Consider the following 15,360-nt stretch of genomic DNA (forward strand, 5'->3'; position numbering starts at 1 on the left):
GCAGGCGTACAAAGTACATGGGTACGTGCGGACCTGTGCGGACCTGCGCACCTGCGCACCACGTTGACTTTGGAAATTAGCGCTTCAACCGACCAAACCCCGCCTTCCGCTTTTCGTAAGTACAGTGCATTGTAGTACTCTAGGGAAGTCGAGCCGCCGTTGATAACAGTGAAGCTCCACTCGGAGATAAGTATACCAAGTCATGGCGATCACTCTGTGGAGATTGCTCTATACAGCAATAGCGAGTAGCCCTATCTTATATAGCTAGACATAACTATGGTTATGTATGGTCTGAGAGTACAGTCTGAGAGTACAGTCTGAGAGTAATGCCTCCCTCGATACTTCTTGAATTTTGTTTCTCTAAATACCACCCAAAGATCCTTTTATACCAACCAATTTCCCCGCTTCCCTTTTCGCTGATATGCACGTCTCTATTCTTCCGCCGTGGAAATTTATAAACTCCCTGGTACTCCATGCCATCCTCCAAACTCCGTTACCAATAGCCTACTTTTCCAACCAATCTACTCTCAGACCCCCCTGGGCCATTCACTTCTGTGTCTTCTGCGTCTTCTTCGCCGCCCTCATATTGGGCAACGTATTCAGCTTCCCCGGTTTTCGGCCTACTTCGGTAACCAGCATCCTGATGAAGTCCGGACTACTCCAGTACGAACTATGCGCACTTAGCATGTTCAAGTACTGGATCTCGAGCGGGCCGCCACCAGAGCTCAGGAAGTAATCGATCTGCCCGTTGTCGTTGAGCAGAAAGAACTTCTTCTCGGCAATCTCTTCGCGCGTGAAGTCGTGGACTTCCATTTCCAGCTGCGACGGGAGCCGGGGGATAGCTGGCTTTGCAACTTGTCCGACGCCCAGGTCGGGTGCTGAAGTTGCGCCGGGCATGAGGCTCTTCATCGTATTGCCAATTGAACCAAAGAAACCGGCCGTGGCATAGGGGACTTGGGCGTTCTTGAGCGACAGGGCATACGCTGGATCGATGGTGGCATTGAGGCGATATGCAATGGGATCATTGCAATGCTATCAGACATATTAGCAAAAGACTTTGGAGGAGAGCCCAAACTGTCAGAGACTGGTTATCTTACCATAACGTTATACAGGTTGTCCACAGCCAGACAACCATAATTGTCAGCATCGCTGGTAATGCTTTCGTCCTGGCCATCAGAGCCCGCTCCAGGCTTATTCCTTCCCTTCCTTGGTACAAGTTTCCCTCTCTCCAGCAGTAAAAAGAATCCAGCCGGGCTGCCTACAAAAAACAAGTTCTTGGTATCAAAGTCAAAGTGTTTCGACACCGAGGGGCTATCACCTGGAATAACCGCCGGCGGAATGGTAGGTTGCCTCGATAACACATCCAATGCCATAGCACTACCCAGAGAATGGGCAATAATGTGAACACGGCCATTCTGGTGGAACCCCTCGTTGTTCTCACACCATAACCTGTACACGCGGTTGGCTTCGTAAACAAGCGCTTCGATCATCTTGGGCTTATGATGTGACATATAGAAAGGTATATCGAGCATGACATCTGAGATGAGGTTCCTTATTGTTGGTATAGTATCCGGAGTGATATCCTTTAAGGAAAATTTGGTGTGAAGGGACTCTCTTCCTTTATCTGAAGCCTTCATAGGGCCACCTTCTTCAAATGAGAGATTGGAGCGCCAGTTGACAGGCAAAACCATGATTCCGCCGAGGCCGGGTCGGAGCACCGTCTGGACGCCTTCATTGGCCAGTTCTACGTTGATAGACCGTCTAAATGAGTTGATCGCGTGTGTGAAATGGAAACTCTCGACTCTCTCTGACAGCTTCTGACCAATTCCATGTATAACAAGAACAAGGTCCGTAACTGCTGGCCTCTCAAGCTGAGCTGCACAAGCCTCACAGACAGCCCTTTGACTTATATTCGCGGTCTCAGAAGCCGGGGCTGCGTCTTCTGCCATCGAAGCTACAGCAGATTTATGGTTTGGGTGCAGCTTCTCCCATGATGGCCAATCAAATCCACGGACGACGTGTAGCCCAACGGTAATACCCTTCCTGATTTTAGAAAGCGGTTTTCGTCCGTAATAGGCGGATGGTTGAAGGCTAGTCTTCAAAATATACGCATTTCGCGAATCCTTGTAAATAACATGCGAGTTTGGATAACGACGTGGGGCGATGGCTTTCGCAGGACTCTTTTCGTCGGATTCGATAAGATAGGCATCCCCTTCAGCGGCAACCTCTCCATTGAAGCACATTGCAGCACATCGAGGATTGTTTGGGGAAACACCGGAATGAGACTGAGTCTCGGAAGGCTCCTCCTCACTCGGCCATAATCGATGTGATATCTTTTCCTCGCCATCTGCGCCAAGAGCAAGCGCACTCGCGAGCTCGTCACTCCATGTCCGAGACCACGGACGGAGTTCCCGATACCCCGTTTCTAATTGATTGGCAACGGCGCTTTCTACGGGGTACATAGTATCTCGATAAAACCAAGTTCCGCGGGTAACTGCAGCAACGTCGTGCACGGGCGACCAATATATAGGTTTCATTTGAAGGTTTGGCAGTTGTACGAGATGCAGTCGAGATATTCCAACAGGTATGCTAGCAGTCTCTTTCGAGTACTCTTTTGCCTCGCAGCGAGAAGCATCGGTTGCCCCATTGCCCTCGGGCTGTGCATCGCTGCAGGGCGCAGTTGATTCCAGCTGTTCGGTTTCGCGGTGGCTATTGTCTTCTTCCATAGTCGTAAATGCGGGGGCGGGTGGAGATCGTGGCTCTGGAGACACTGCTGCAGCTAGTGGGCGGACGTTTTCTGAACGATCAGGCGCTCTTTGGAATGGAAACCCTGTAGTGCCAGCTTCAGAGAGCCCTAACGATGTCGCCCCAGTATCCGCGGTGCTTTGATCATCGGTTAAACTCGAAGAGCTCTCCTTTTTCGTGGCCGCTTTCCGGTCTTTGTGGTCTTTGTCGTCCGGCTGAGAACGACCTTCATTTCTGCCTTCATCCTCATATATATCTCCGCTTCCTTTATTTCCATTCGCTGCATTGGCGGTAACTTCGACCAGAGGGGGGTTCGAACTTATGGTGGAGGTTCGCTGTCTCGTTTTGAGTCGAGCCGGGCCAAAGGCAAGCCAGGCTTCTTCGAGGGCATTATTATCGTATGGTGAGAAGGGTCGCGGTGCATGTTTCGCTGATCTCGGGTCGCTGCTGGGGGTGGGAACAACTGATAGGGGATCATCGATTGGTAGAGCTGAGGCATAGAAGAACTGTGTCCGAACAGGTGGCTGACTATCGTCCCCCTTACTGCTGGAGTCGACACTCGGAGCGAGACGGCACGTAGGGCCGTAGGAATGGCTTGAGCGAGCCATGGTGAACTGCGCCTGTCAGGCGGGGATTTAATAAGCTTGTCGGCATGATTTTACTCACATGGTAGGTCCAAGAGCTTTGGGGCTAAGAGACAATACTTTTCATCTCAAGTCGGAGGTGCCATATGCGAAAAATGGGCAAACACTAACAACCGTCGTTTTGGAATTGAAAGTTCGAGCCCACGGGGCTCTCAGTAGGCAGCTGAGTTGCTGATAGGTACAACGGCCTTCCCGCGTTCTTTCCTGCTATAACGCGTGTCGGTGTGCGATTGTCGGAGTTGATGCAGGTGATTCGGGTGCTACCTTGTTGTCCTTTATCTGCCTGGTGTGTTGTTCCTGTGGGCGTGACGTCAGCCCTCTTCTGGCATATTTTACCCTGTTCTGCCACGTGCAGGCGCCAATTTCGTCTCACCGCCTTCAGGAACTCCCAGTACTGCCGCGGTTTAAACGGTTGGGATCTACGGAAGAGAGTGTATGAGAAATAGAAGTTCGATTATCATTCCTATATAATACATAATGAAGCAATTCCTACATGAAACATCATGTCCAGCCATTGGGCTGCGCTCAGGCAGTGTTGCGAACCCTGCAAATTAGGTAGGCTGTGAGCATCGCAGAAGATTTTCTACAGTCGTACAGAGTTCAACCACCGAATATCCGTACAACGCACCCATCGTATTCTGCAGCCTAACAGTTGCTATACTGAAACTATTGAAGTAGAGGAATTAGAACTGTATTATAATTGTACAGGCCATCGTATATGGTACAGGGTACTTTGTATTCGAGATTATTGAGTGTCGACAGGCCAGGTTCTTGAGCATAAACTTTGGAGCGAGTATACCAACAGCAGTTCAATCTTGTCTGTACAGGTGGGACAAATCTGGGGACTTTATTGATGCCATCGCCGGGGTCGGTGGCACAGGTGGCGGGTTCCAATCATGTTCAATGCCAAGGGCATCATTGCGTGTCTTCGCGCCAGCAACCACATCATGAAACGAAATGTGAAGGCGGGACAGAGAGTCGTAGTCATCCCAGGTGCCGCCTAGTATCTCCAGAACCTTCCAGGAGTCATGCATATGCTTCTGGATAGCAGAATCCCCATTGCATCGAGTTAGCACAGACATTGAGTTGGCATTTTTGAGCCACGTGTCGAGGGCCGCGTTCCTTACACGAGCCTCGTGGTCGCCGTAGAACTGAAGTGACTCGCGACATTCCCAGATTATCAACGCTTGGAAAGGTTGGCCACAGTTGAACTCAGTGAACTGCGCTCTACCTAGCTTAACCCACTTCTCTATGTATCGGGCGGCTGTGGCTGGAGTGATCCTGTTTTCAAAATGCTCAAACAGGAGAAATTTGTTCGCAACTGTGCAGATTAAAAGATCAAGGCGTGCATATAGCGACGACTGAAATTCTTGATCACAAGATATCATGAAATTGGAGGTCACCATTCCCAAGTTAGGATCCTGTGAGCGGAGAGAGAACATCTCTTTGAAGGCTGACATGTCCATCTTCGGTTTCTAGAACGAGCATTAGGGGAAGAACGTTATAAATGTCGAGGTAGCTTACGGTTATATGAACCTTCGCCTTTACAGAGCCCCACATAGACTTGAGAACTGGCTTCGTGTCGGCCTTGAGTTGATCAAAAGAGCCACCATCACCAAATATTTTCTTCAACGGTGAGTCTGCAAGTCCTTCCGATGCTGACGCATCTTGGTCGGTGGAGTCAACATCGTCCCCGCCAAGTGTGCTTGTGCTTCTGTCTCCGGGATAGCCGGTGCTAACGGTGCGCTGGCGAAAGTTTCGTGAACCGTTCTCCTCGGATTGATACCCGTTAGTATGAGCTGTCCCATGGTTGTTTTCGTCATTGCCGTAGGTTACTATGGCGATTTCTGGTCGGCGAATAGCTGGTTGGTGAGATATAGACGAACTTCTACCAGGATAACTTGCAGACTGGTATCTTGCGTTGTTTGGTATGCCAGTTAACTGATCGTCCGCAGGGTGCAGCTCCTCGGCGTTTATAACGGGACTCAATAGGACGGGTGCCCGAGGCCGAGTGATTGCAACATGATGTGGCAGTCTATCCACCTGACTCGTACCATTGGCTGGGGCACTCTCTCGGAACATTTCAAGGCGAGTCTTTTGGCGTTCGCTCATTGGTGTGACATTCACTGGCAGCGAGTTGCTTCTATACAAGAAGTTACTGACCTTCTGCGTCGTGGCTGGCTTACACGACGTGCTTTCCTCGTGCGAGGTTTTGTTCCTCGGTTTCAGGTAGTGATTTTTCAGCTCTTTCAATAGTCCCTCATTAATCTGGTAATCTGGGTCCGAAATTTCCGGCGGGCTGCTGGAAGAATCTTCGGTCTCGTGAATCTGGCTTGTATGAGAGTGCGAAGGCGGCGAGTTAGGATAGCCATCAGCCGATTCGGCATAAGAATCGGAGGCAGAGACATCCATGGAAAGGTCATCACGATTGTTAATTCCATGGCCATGCCTAGAAGATGGGGCATAAGAATCATCCGAATAGACGGAGCTAGCAACTCTTAAAATCTTCGATTCCTCGGACTTGCTTCGCTGATGAAGACCTTGAGAGAAGACGTCAGCAACTTCCAATCTATCAGTCATCCGAGTATGCATAATAAATGAACTCTATATCTTTGAGTAAAGAATTTCTAGAGTACATTGTCGCTGAACGTAAGTGTCGGAGAAATTTGGTTCACATGTCGCGTACTGGGGGCTCAAACTTACTCAAAGGTGGCGTCTGAGGCAAAGCCTTATTGATGGACTGTTCCCAGCTTATGGCATCCTGTTGAAGCCAGTAATCTCTCTGGCACTCTTCCCACCCCTCTTTTTTCGCGAAGTAAGTTGCTCTGTTGCGGAGACCTTGCACATTGCGTCTCTTTGTGAAGCTCTCGGAATATGGATTCTTCCTCGGGCTAGCTTGGCCACGGATGGCCCTGACGATATCAGCTCTACGTGAGGCAATTCTGTGGAACCATTAGCACAGACAGTCATCTTCTGGGTTGTTTGGATGTAATACTTTCTGTTTTCTGCAGCCTCTATAACAGTTCGAATATTTGTGGATTCCTCGGTTTCAAGGTTGTGCAGGCTGTTCATGGACTGTCCTTCTCTATATTTGGCAAGTCTACAACATTGGTTTGAGCGCTCAATGCCTATATCATAGGTCTAAACATACCGAAAGTTGTTATAAGTAACAAGTTCTTCCATCGACACATAATCGCTGTGAGCGATTGGGTCTTTCCTTGCCCATCCATGTGGCTCAGGATCGCACACCAGAAGTGGGTTGTTTTGAGGGAGATAACGGCTCGGAACCATGCTGTCTACGTCTTGACGCATTGATGAGTAAATAGAGGGTGCCATGGATCGCTTCGAGTATAGCTGCAGTAGAGACTTCTTATATCGGGTTCTCTTGTACAACAGAGTGCTTGGGTGTGTTGTTCGTTGTTTTGTGCCTGCTGCGCCTATCGTTGACGTTTTGGTGAATATATGTAGGGGCAGTACTAAGCGCACATGATTTTATCTAGTCTGGCAGCTTAGGTGGTACCTTCGGGTTTCAGTATCTCTCCAGTACTATATTCCAGCTTTGCCAAAGAAAATAGCAATGCGCGTTATGTTCAACCACGGCGACGCACCATAGAGGTTGGTCAATTGAAAGATCTTTATGGAATAATAAAACCAGGATCTTGATACCACAGGTTAACCGATGCAGTGGATAGATCAAATCATATGCAATTCCAGCCTTGCAGGAAAAGCACAACAATAATGCACATAAATGACCAAGAGAGCCTCTAAGGAAAGTATATACCACAGTCTGTCATAGAACTTCTGCTAATGTGTTTTTCTTTTTGCACAATTACAAGACGGACAAAGAATGCTTGGTTATACAACACACTTGCGGCATAGACACCAACTCTCGCAACATATTGAGCAGTCCAGAGCTCATTTCCGAAAGCACTACTTCCGTTCCAACTTCTTTGGTTATGTTGGCATAAACTATGTTGGAATACATGACAACAGAAACGCACAGTGTGCCAAGGTGGTTCTTGTAAACTCCAATCCAAGATCTCCTTGGTTCTTGAATGGTTGTTGCATCAACAGATCCAAACGAGGAAGGGACTCAATACAGATGTGCTATTGCACCAGACATATGAGATTCAAACCAACGGCGAGGCAAAGCCGATCTAGAACAGATAGCTTGTGTTCTATCCAGGTCATACCAGCACCAGTGTGTTGATGTGGACAAAATATGGCTGGTGCTTTCCTCTCCGGCGTTTCCTCTCTGGCATCTTCAATCAAGGCTCCCCCTTTATCAAAGAACGCCAGGACTATTTTAAAAGAAGCAATTGGACTTACTGGGCAGGGACAACCCGCCTGATTTATCTCAGCATGGACAAGCTGATGAGCGGTCATAGCCGAACAGTCACTCGAGCTGCTGGGCACAGTCTTTGACGCCAACACCTCAGAGGGTATTTGGGCCAAAGGATATTCAACAGCAGACACCATGTAGGTTGATAGTTACTTGGTCTAATCCTGGCAGTCATTTTGAAGCTCGCTCATGAACACCCGAAAGGAGGAGGGAGACCGGAGTCTAACGAGGGAGACCGGAGTCTAAGGAGGTCCCATGAGTGGTACTGTCTTGGTTGGCTTGCACTCGGACCCTGTATTAGTCAGCCATCCCGCATTCTGCGCGTTCTACGTACCGTTTCTCCATGCCGATCCCCACATCTCCCTCTAGCTTCTCTCTGCCCCGCATCAATCGGAGACCTAAGTGCCGTGAGCGCAACCCGCGTGCTTAACCAAACCCCCCTCGGTAATCCGTCAAGGCATCTCGACATCTTTTCTCCGTCGCCATTTGCGCGTTTCTTGGTGTTGTCCCACGTCCGTGGGAGCCGGAGGAAATGCCGTCCCAGTTATAAGTACATCATCTTGCTAGTCTTCATTATTTTCTTATAATGAAGCGCATATCCCCCCTCAATCGTCTTTCCATTCTTCGTTTTATCCAGTTCTTCCACTCTTGGAATTAATTTTTTGTCGAAATACCCTCTGTCATCATCGTTACTTCTGATTTCACTGAACATATTTATTGTATGAACCAAAACATGGCTGACAACACGGCACCAAATGGAGTCGAACTGTACGATATCGTGATAGTTGGCGCCGGTCCCGTTGGCCTCTTGCTCTCTACTTGTCTTGCAAGATGGGGCTACAAGATAAAGCATATCGACAATCGTCCTGAGCCAACGAAGACAGGTCGCGCAGATGGCATTCAACCCCGCTCCCTCGATTTACTCAAGAACATGGGCTTGAAGCCTCAAATAATGGCCCATAAGCCAGCGAAGGTCTTCGAGGTGGCATTTTGGGATCCCACTTCGGCTCAAGACGGCATCCATCGGACGGGAACATGGGCGAGCTGCCCAAGCTTCATCGATGCCAGATACCCATTTACAACCCTGCTTCACCAAGGACTTATCGAACGCGCCTTTATTGGCGACCTAGAGAAGAACGGTGTTGAAATACAAAGACCTTGGACTATTACCGGGTTCAAAACAGATGCAGATGTCGACCCTACATACCCTGTGGAGGTCAGCATCGCGCATATCGACGGTACAGCCACGGAAACGGTTCGCGCCAAATACTTGTTCGGTGGCGAGGGAGCAAGGTCGTTTATTAGGGACCAATTGAAGATCCAAATAACGCACAAAGACCCCATTGCTCACGTTTGGGGTGTTATGGATGGTGTCGTTCAGACAGACTTCCCTGATATCAAAGTAAGCCTATCCCCGAGATTTTAGCCGTGCAAGGCTAACAAATATATCAGATGAAATGTACCATTCATTCCGAGCACGGATCGATCATGGTTATCCCTCGAGAGGAAAATATGGTCCGATTATATATCCAAATTGCTTCATCGACAGATAAGAATTGGAATCCCAGGAGAACTGCGACAGAAGAAGAGGTTCAGGCAGCCGCGAAAAAGATTATGGCACCATATAACATTACTTGGGAGCGTGTTGAGTGGTTCTCAGTCTACCCCATCGGCCAAGGAATTGCGAGCAAATATACTTTGGATCACCGAGTCTTTTTGGGTGGTGATTCATGCCACACACACAGCGTAAGTTCTTGCTAAACCTTGTTAATATATATGCTTACTGTAAAATAGCCTAAGGCTGGTCAGGGCATGAACACCGCTTTCCTCGATGCCCAAAATCTCGCATGGAAGATTCACCATGTCGAATCCGGATTTGCGGACCGTGGTATCTTGGAGACTTACGAATCAGAGCGCAAGCTTGTCGCCGAGAACTTATTGAACTTTGATGCGAAGTATGCTGCGTTGTTCTCTCAGCGCCCACCTGCTGCCCACGACGTGAAGGCCGCCTCAGAGGGCGCCACATCCAACATTGGAGAAGAAAACATATTCATCAAGACATTCAAGGAGTCTTGTGAGTTTACCAGCGGCTACGGAGTGGCATACATGCCAAATCCCCTTAATTGGAGCCCAGACCACCCCGCGAAGTCGCCTCTTATCCATCCTCAAGGCACCACACTCCGCACAGGCCGCATCTTGGTCAACGCAAATGTTACCCGGGTTGTCGATGCCAACGTCGTCCACTTGGAGCAAGAGATACCAATGAATGGATCATACCGCATCTACGTGTTTGCTGGTGAACAGGCTGTGACAAGGAAGGCTCTATCTGACTTTAGCGCCAATCTTGACAAGAAGGGATCCTTCTACAGCTCATACAAGCGTCCTGACAATACTTCTATCTCTTACCATGAGCGTCACAACCCGGAGAGTTTGTTTTACACTCTATGCACCGTATTTGCCAGCAAGAGAGCCGACATTGAGGTATCGAGGGACGTGCCAACGACTCTAGCACGCTACAGGGACCACATTTATGCGGATGACATCTGGGACCAGCGTGTGCCAAACGCCACTGCTGCAGCACACGCAAAGATGGGCCTGGATGAGAAGAAGGGCGGCATTGTGGTAGTACGACCTGACGGGTATGTTGGAATTGTTGTCAGCTTGGTGGAGGGCAGTGGAACGGTGGATGCCTTGAACGAGTATTTCTCTGCATTCTGCACGAAGAAGCTTGGTGAGCTGAGGGGTCAGTTGTAATCTTGATGAGAGATAGAGATACTGTACATAAAATATAAGGTAGGCATTTTTTAGAAGTAAGCAAGCAGGTAGTCGTCCCAGGTTATAAATGAATATTTGAACAAACAATAGCTCGTCCGCCCATAATTACTTGTACTATTCCTCACTCAAAGTCGTTCCCGTCTGTACCTACCGTGAATCTCCATGCTCATTAGCCATAGCCGTCAGATTTCTTGTATCTGCCGTAAATCTCATGTTTCGTTGACCCTTTTACCCCTCCATCATCGTTTTCGAATCCCTGTTCCATCTTCCCCACATTGAGGGCTGCAGCTCTGATCCCTACCTTACTTTGACCGCCTTCGCTTAGGTAAGGCAGAAACTAGGTTTAACAGCGGTGGTCGGGAAATCGCAACTGGGCTCTCGATCGCGCCAGTCTCTCTTTCCTGGAATCTCCATCTCAGTCACTGAGAATTGGCCACGACGGCACAGAAACTCAAAAATGTACTCGATACTGGAAGGTACGTTCAACTCAATGCCGACCCAGGTCGCATGTTCTTTATTTACTTCCACCCCACCCTCTCTTCTTCTTCCTTCCAACATCATCGCACGCGCAGTTCACATTCTCACGACAACATCAGCTAGCTTTTTTGCACAACAGCTTCAGCTCTATTCACTTTCATATCGCCGCGAACGATACTCATTGATAACTCCCCGCGATGGTGCTCCTCTCCAGTCCGATGGATTGGGAGCCAACTCATCGCGGCGACTACACGCCGGCCTGGCAGCCGCCAATGTCAGGTCGGTGTGTGGTCGTCGCGCATGAGCGCGACCATCCAGACTGGGTGCCCCCGATGCCAGGGGCATTTGTCGACAAACCACCTCGTCGTAACGAGGTTGGTCTTCGATGCGGCGGGGGTTTTCATTCCCCCAGCCGCAAGCGCACCGTTGAAGGTGCGCAATTCGAGGACCATCCTCAATACGCCGGGGAGTCGGCAGATGTCCCTGGCATCCAGCCGGTACCACCATTTCTTTGTTCTTCCTTTATTTTGCGCAACGAGCTAACTTTTCTTTCAGATTATTGACGGCCTCATGACGATGAAACTGCGGTACATCATCACCGCAGTGTGCTGGTTTGCCGGGATCACCTGGGCTTCGGCCCAGTGGACCTTCCGGAAAGCGCGTCGGGGTGAGTTTCCATTCCCACAATCATGATGCTGGCCTCAATCCTGACAACAATAGTCCAAGTCACAGAGATCCGGCGCGTCGCCGCTGATGGGTATCTGTCCATCAAGCGTCGGGCAACGGAGGTCATGCGACCGTCTGCTCCGACAGTTGAGCAGATTGCCCATCAGCGGCGGGCGCAAACAGCCCCACGACAGTCCCTGCGCCAGCTTCCCCGAAATCTTCGTCCTGTTTCTGCACAGCTTCGCAGTCGCAAATCATCAAGGGAACACACTGTTCCTCAAAATACAACCGGTGCCCAGCCAATGGGACCACCCAGCCCCCCCGCATCTCCTCTGGCGGCCGACATTCCCATCCTGGAGACTCAAGAGCCAACGATTGATCGGTCTGCGCGCGTCGAGGACGTGTCCGACGAAGATAGTTTTGAAGAGAGAAGAAAAGAGTCACGGCTCTATCTCGAGAAAGTGCGCATCAAGAGGAAGGCTATTGAAGATGAAGAAAGGAATCGGCCAAAGAGCCTTGACGAAATGATAGCTCTGGAGAATGCCAGAAAGCTACGAACCCATGACGAGACGACGGCTCGGAAGCAGGCTCAGAAGCAAGTGGAGGAGGAGAAGTTACAGAAGATGGCCCAAGAGCTGGCCGGGAAGAAATCCCAGAGGATAGCACAGCAAGAGGCCGCCAAGGAGGCGGAGAGACTGGTACAGGAAATGGCGCGGCCGACTTCGCGGCAGCGACCCAGGCTGGCGGAGAGAGTGACACGACCAAGGGTACAGCTGGTTTCCCCACAGAGTTCCAAACAGGATGCCGAAGATGAGGCAGAGAGTTCCGAACAGGGGGCCGAATATGAGGCAGAGAGTTCCGGACAGGATGCCGGATATGAGACAGAGACACCAGCAAAGCGATTGGCGCGGACGATTGGCAAGCAACGGGCGAACAAGGCAGAGAAAGGAGCACAGCAAGCGGTCCGGTCGATTTTGAAGCGCAATCACCATCAGGAGGCTCAAGATGAACCTTCACCATTGATACAGGCGCCCGTAGTGGCTTCTGCAGATGTTGAAAAGGCTCGAGATGAGAGCTATGTTGATTACTTCCTCATGCCCGGAGTATATGAAGAAGCGGAGGTTCTAGAGGCCGGGGTCGAGGTTGGTTTGAAAAGCCTTGCCTTGGAATCGTCCAATGAACATGCGGAATGGAAGACTGAAGATGACAAAAGGAGGAAGAAGGTGTTCGAAGAGTATACTCGGCTGGCTGCTGAAGAACTGGCCAGGGCTCAAGCAGAAGCAGAGAAATTGGCTAGAGAGATTGCAGAAGAAGAAGCTGGTCGAGAACCACATACAGGGCGTCGTCGACTACAGACGAAGCTTGTTCAGCTCAGCGACGAGTGGCAGGTCAAGGTTGACCAAGCTATGAGGAAGGGGGAGGGCGCTACTCTGGCCACCACCTTAGACGGGACGCAGCTGGTGAAGAGGGACTTTGTCACAGTACTCGGCCGTGCAGCTTGGTTGAACGACAATATCATCAATTCATACGTGGAAATGGTAGTTGAACACGCAAACAAAAAGGCTGGAAGAAACCAACGTGACAAAACTCCAAAGGTCGTCGCACAAAATTCTTTCTTTTACAAGAAGATTCATGACGACGGGCCCCAATCCGTATCTCGCTGGATGAGACGGAAACGGGCTGCAGGGAAGAACTTACTGGAGGTTGAGACAATGTTGATACCGGTGAACAACGCCTCCCACTGGACAATGATTGTCGTCTCTCCGAAAGCCCGCACAATCGAATACCTGGACTCTTTTGGCGGGCCCAAAGATGTCTTTATACGCAACACGAAGGCATGGCTGGCGATAGAGCTGGGCTCTGCGTGGAATGAGGACGACTGGCGCGTCCTTAACACACAGTCTGCCAGTCAGCATAATGGATACGATTGTGGGGTGTTTGCGGTTACCAACGCTGAGTGTGTCGTGGGTGGGGTCACCACCACCAGTTATGATGGCGGCGATATGACTATGCAACGCCGTCGGATTGCGGCTGTGTTATTAAACGGAGGGTTTGGCGGGGATCTGGAAGCAGCGGAGGATATGTGAGGGCCGGGGGTGGAGAGTTCGCCCGGTGGAGGGGCATGAATCCACTCCTGGCTCTCGGCTTGGCGGGGGTTGTGGTTTGATTCTTGTGTTTAAATTTTTGTGTGGTTCTATTCATGTGTCCACGGCGTTTTTAAAAGGTTGGGAGGAGGCCTTTGTGGGAGTTCTGGGAGCATGGGTTTGGCGTTTTTTGTTGATTCTAATCACTGTAATAACGATTACGGGGAAGGGGTGGCTGGTCGGCGTTGGCGGACGTCGGCTTGTTTTCCCCCTGGCCTTCGATAGACTAATGATGCGAAGAATTCTGAAAGAAAGTTTCACACGTAATTTTTGTGCTCTACTGGTGTCTTTTGAAAATCCAACGTGAACTTTTAATCTATGGATTGCCGACTTGAATCTGTGGTACTATGAATGCATATAGGCTCATGCTCTCCCGTTATTGCATCGGCTTCTCGTCCTGATCATCTACCGCAAATAAGTGCACCACAACAAGGGCCTGGACCATCAACACAACCATCATCACTGTTCACCATCACCAGGACAAGATATCGCATCCCCACACGACGCTATCTCCCGGCCCTCACCACATCGGTCCTGGTAAGACTCTTCCCACCAAACGCCACGGGGCGTCTGCAATAAGCGATCAAACCGGCAAGCGGCCGACCCATGCTAGTGCTCTGTGAGGGGAAGGAGTTGGCAAGCTTGTATGGGGCCTTGGATGCAGAGTGTCAGCGTTGGATGAGGGGCGATTGCTGTGACTGGTGCGAGGGGCTGGCCAGGGAGTGGTTGAAGTGTGTCAGTAGTGGGTGTTAGTAGAGTTAGTAGTGTTGGTAGTGCTATAACTCCCAGTAGCGGGATCCACAGTATGCTTGAGTGTGCAGCAGCGGGTGGTGGACGGACAAAGGACAGGCAGGGTGTGAGTGGGCGAGATCGCCGAGCTGTCCCGCCGTCTGGCCTGTGGATGCCCTGTGAGCCCCTCTCTTGGTGTGGCTGTCGATGCTGCTGGTTGATCCGCTATGAGATAACTGCCCGTCGCTTGGAGGTTTCCCCATACTCGGGGTACGAGGAAGGGATGTACTGGTGGCTATCGTTGGACCCCCCCAGGGCGACCGAGGATAGCCAGATCCCTCCTCCCTACCTCCAGGCACAGGATAAGATAGACTCTTTCTTGCTACTACTCTGCTTTTGTTGATAGATGATAGATAGTCGGGGTGAGACATAGGGTAAGACGTAGAATCGATAAGTTAGCGGAGATGAACTGCACTGCGCGATACTGGAGGTAAGGAGGATACTCGAGTCAATCGGCCTGTATGTAAGGTACCTGTATCTCCGCGCCGTTGTCTGCCATGTCTCTCTCTCTCTCTCTGCCTCTCTTGTCTCGTGTCTCGCAGCTTTTGCCGGATAACGTCTGCTGTGTCTTGTCTCGGCTCATGCCATGTACTGCACTGTACGACCGGTGTTGTGCGACCAGTACGACAGTGCGGATATGGGGCAGTGCGAGGGAGCAATCCCATCTTTATGAGACACCGAAGGGGAGAGTGTCCCCGAGACCTGGAGGGTGACAGGTAACGGCGTCGTTGAAGGGTGAAGGGTAAAGGGTTGAGGGCCATAATCAATACAATCAACA

The 15,360-nt window shown here is 50.4% G+C and overlaps 4 protein-coding genes across 4 annotated transcripts; 2 read left to right on the top strand and 2 right to left on the bottom strand.

Moving 5' to 3' along the window:
* Positions 1-124: 124 nt before the first annotated feature.
* On the bottom strand, positions 125-3,677 carry VE01_07850 (uncharacterized protein). The gene is made up of 3 exons (XM_018277282.2): positions 3,412-3,677; positions 1,098-3,359; positions 125-1,032 (listed from the first exon to the last, which is right to left on the bottom strand). The coding sequence occupies exons 2-3, from the start codon at positions 3,351-3,353 to the stop codon at positions 547-549; spliced, it is 2,742 nt and encodes a 913-aa protein (XP_018127950.1). The 5' UTR covers positions 3,354-3,359; positions 3,412-3,677; the 3' UTR covers positions 125-546.
* A 173-nt stretch (positions 3,678-3,850) lies between these two features.
* VE01_07851 (uncharacterized protein) lies at positions 3,851-7,962 on the bottom strand. Its single transcript, XM_018277283.2, has 5 exons — positions 6,541-7,962; positions 6,385-6,489; positions 6,093-6,331; positions 4,914-5,929; positions 3,851-4,864 (listed from the first exon to the last, which is right to left on the bottom strand). Exons 1-5 carry the CDS (start codon positions 6,723-6,725, stop codon positions 4,199-4,201), a joined length of 2,211 nt encoding a protein of 736 aa, XP_018127949.2. The 5' UTR covers positions 6,726-7,962; the 3' UTR covers positions 3,851-4,198.
* Positions 7,963-8,128: 166 nt separating this feature from the next.
* VE01_07852 (uncharacterized protein) lies at positions 8,129-10,587 on the top strand. Its single transcript, XM_018277284.2, has 3 exons — positions 8,129-9,133; positions 9,184-9,477; positions 9,526-10,587. Exons 1-3 carry the CDS (start codon positions 8,453-8,455, stop codon positions 10,483-10,485), a joined length of 1,935 nt encoding a protein of 644 aa, XP_018127948.2. The 5' UTR covers positions 8,129-8,452; the 3' UTR covers positions 10,486-10,587.
* Positions 10,588-10,891: 304 nt separating this feature from the next.
* Positions 10,892-14,057, top strand: VE01_07853 (uncharacterized protein). Its single transcript, XM_059463913.1, has 3 exons — positions 10,892-10,982; positions 11,539-11,650; positions 11,704-14,057. Exons 2-3 carry the CDS (start codon positions 11,554-11,556, stop codon positions 13,734-13,736), a joined length of 2,130 nt encoding a protein of 709 aa, XP_059319485.1. The 5' UTR covers positions 10,892-10,982; positions 11,539-11,553; the 3' UTR covers positions 13,737-14,057.
* The last annotated feature ends 1,303 nt before the right edge of the window (positions 14,058-15,360 follow it).

The sequence above is a fragment of the Pseudogymnoascus verrucosus genome (assembly GCF_001662655.1).
Source record: "Pseudogymnoascus verrucosus strain UAMH 10579 unplaced genomic scaffold scaffold_40, whole genome shotgun sequence".
Taxonomy (NCBI): domain Eukaryota; kingdom Fungi; phylum Ascomycota; class Leotiomycetes; order Thelebolales; family Thelebolaceae; genus Pseudogymnoascus; species Pseudogymnoascus verrucosus.

What these genes read in the sequence shown, in the direction of transcription:
- VE01_07850 (XM_018277282.2), bottom strand. Translation starts at nt 3,353, where the DNA reads ATGGCTCGCTCAAGCCATTCCTACGGCCCTACGTGCCGTCTCGCTCCG. An exon ending in ACAACCTGTATAACGTTATG is followed by an intron (nt 1,033 to 1,097) that starts GTAAGATAACCA and finishes TATGTCTGATAG; the next exon opens with CATTGCAATGATCCCATTGC.
- VE01_07851 (XM_018277283.2), bottom strand. Translation starts at nt 6,725, where the DNA reads ATGGCACCCTCTATTTACTCATCAATGCGTCAAGACGTAGACAGCATG. An exon ending in GTTACTTATAACAACTTTCG is followed by an intron (nt 6,490 to 6,540) that starts GTATGTTTAGAC and finishes CCAATGTTGTAG; the next exon opens with ACTTGCCAAATATAGAGAAG. An exon ending in AGGCGAAGGTTCATATAACC is followed by an intron (nt 4,865 to 4,913) that starts GTAAGCTACCTC and finishes TGCTCGTTCTAG; the next exon opens with AAACCGAAGATGGACATGTC.
- VE01_07852 (XM_018277284.2), top strand. Translation starts at nt 8,453, where the DNA reads ATGAACCAAAACATGGCTGACAACACGGCACCAAATGGAGTCGAACTG. An exon ending in CAGACTTCCCTGATATCAAA is followed by an intron (nt 9,134 to 9,183) that starts GTAAGCCTATCC and finishes CAAATATATCAG; the next exon opens with ATGAAATGTACCATTCATTC. An exon ending in ATTCATGCCACACACACAGC is followed by an intron (nt 9,478 to 9,525) that starts GTAAGTTCTTGC and finishes ACTGTAAAATAG; the next exon opens with CCTAAGGCTGGTCAGGGCAT.
- VE01_07853 (XM_059463913.1), top strand. Translation starts at nt 11,554, where the DNA reads ATGACGATGAAACTGCGGTACATCATCACCGCAGTGTGCTGGTTTGCC. An exon ending in CTTCCGGAAAGCGCGTCGGG is followed by an intron (nt 11,651 to 11,703) that starts GTGAGTTTCCAT and finishes TGACAACAATAG; the next exon opens with TCCAAGTCACAGAGATCCGG.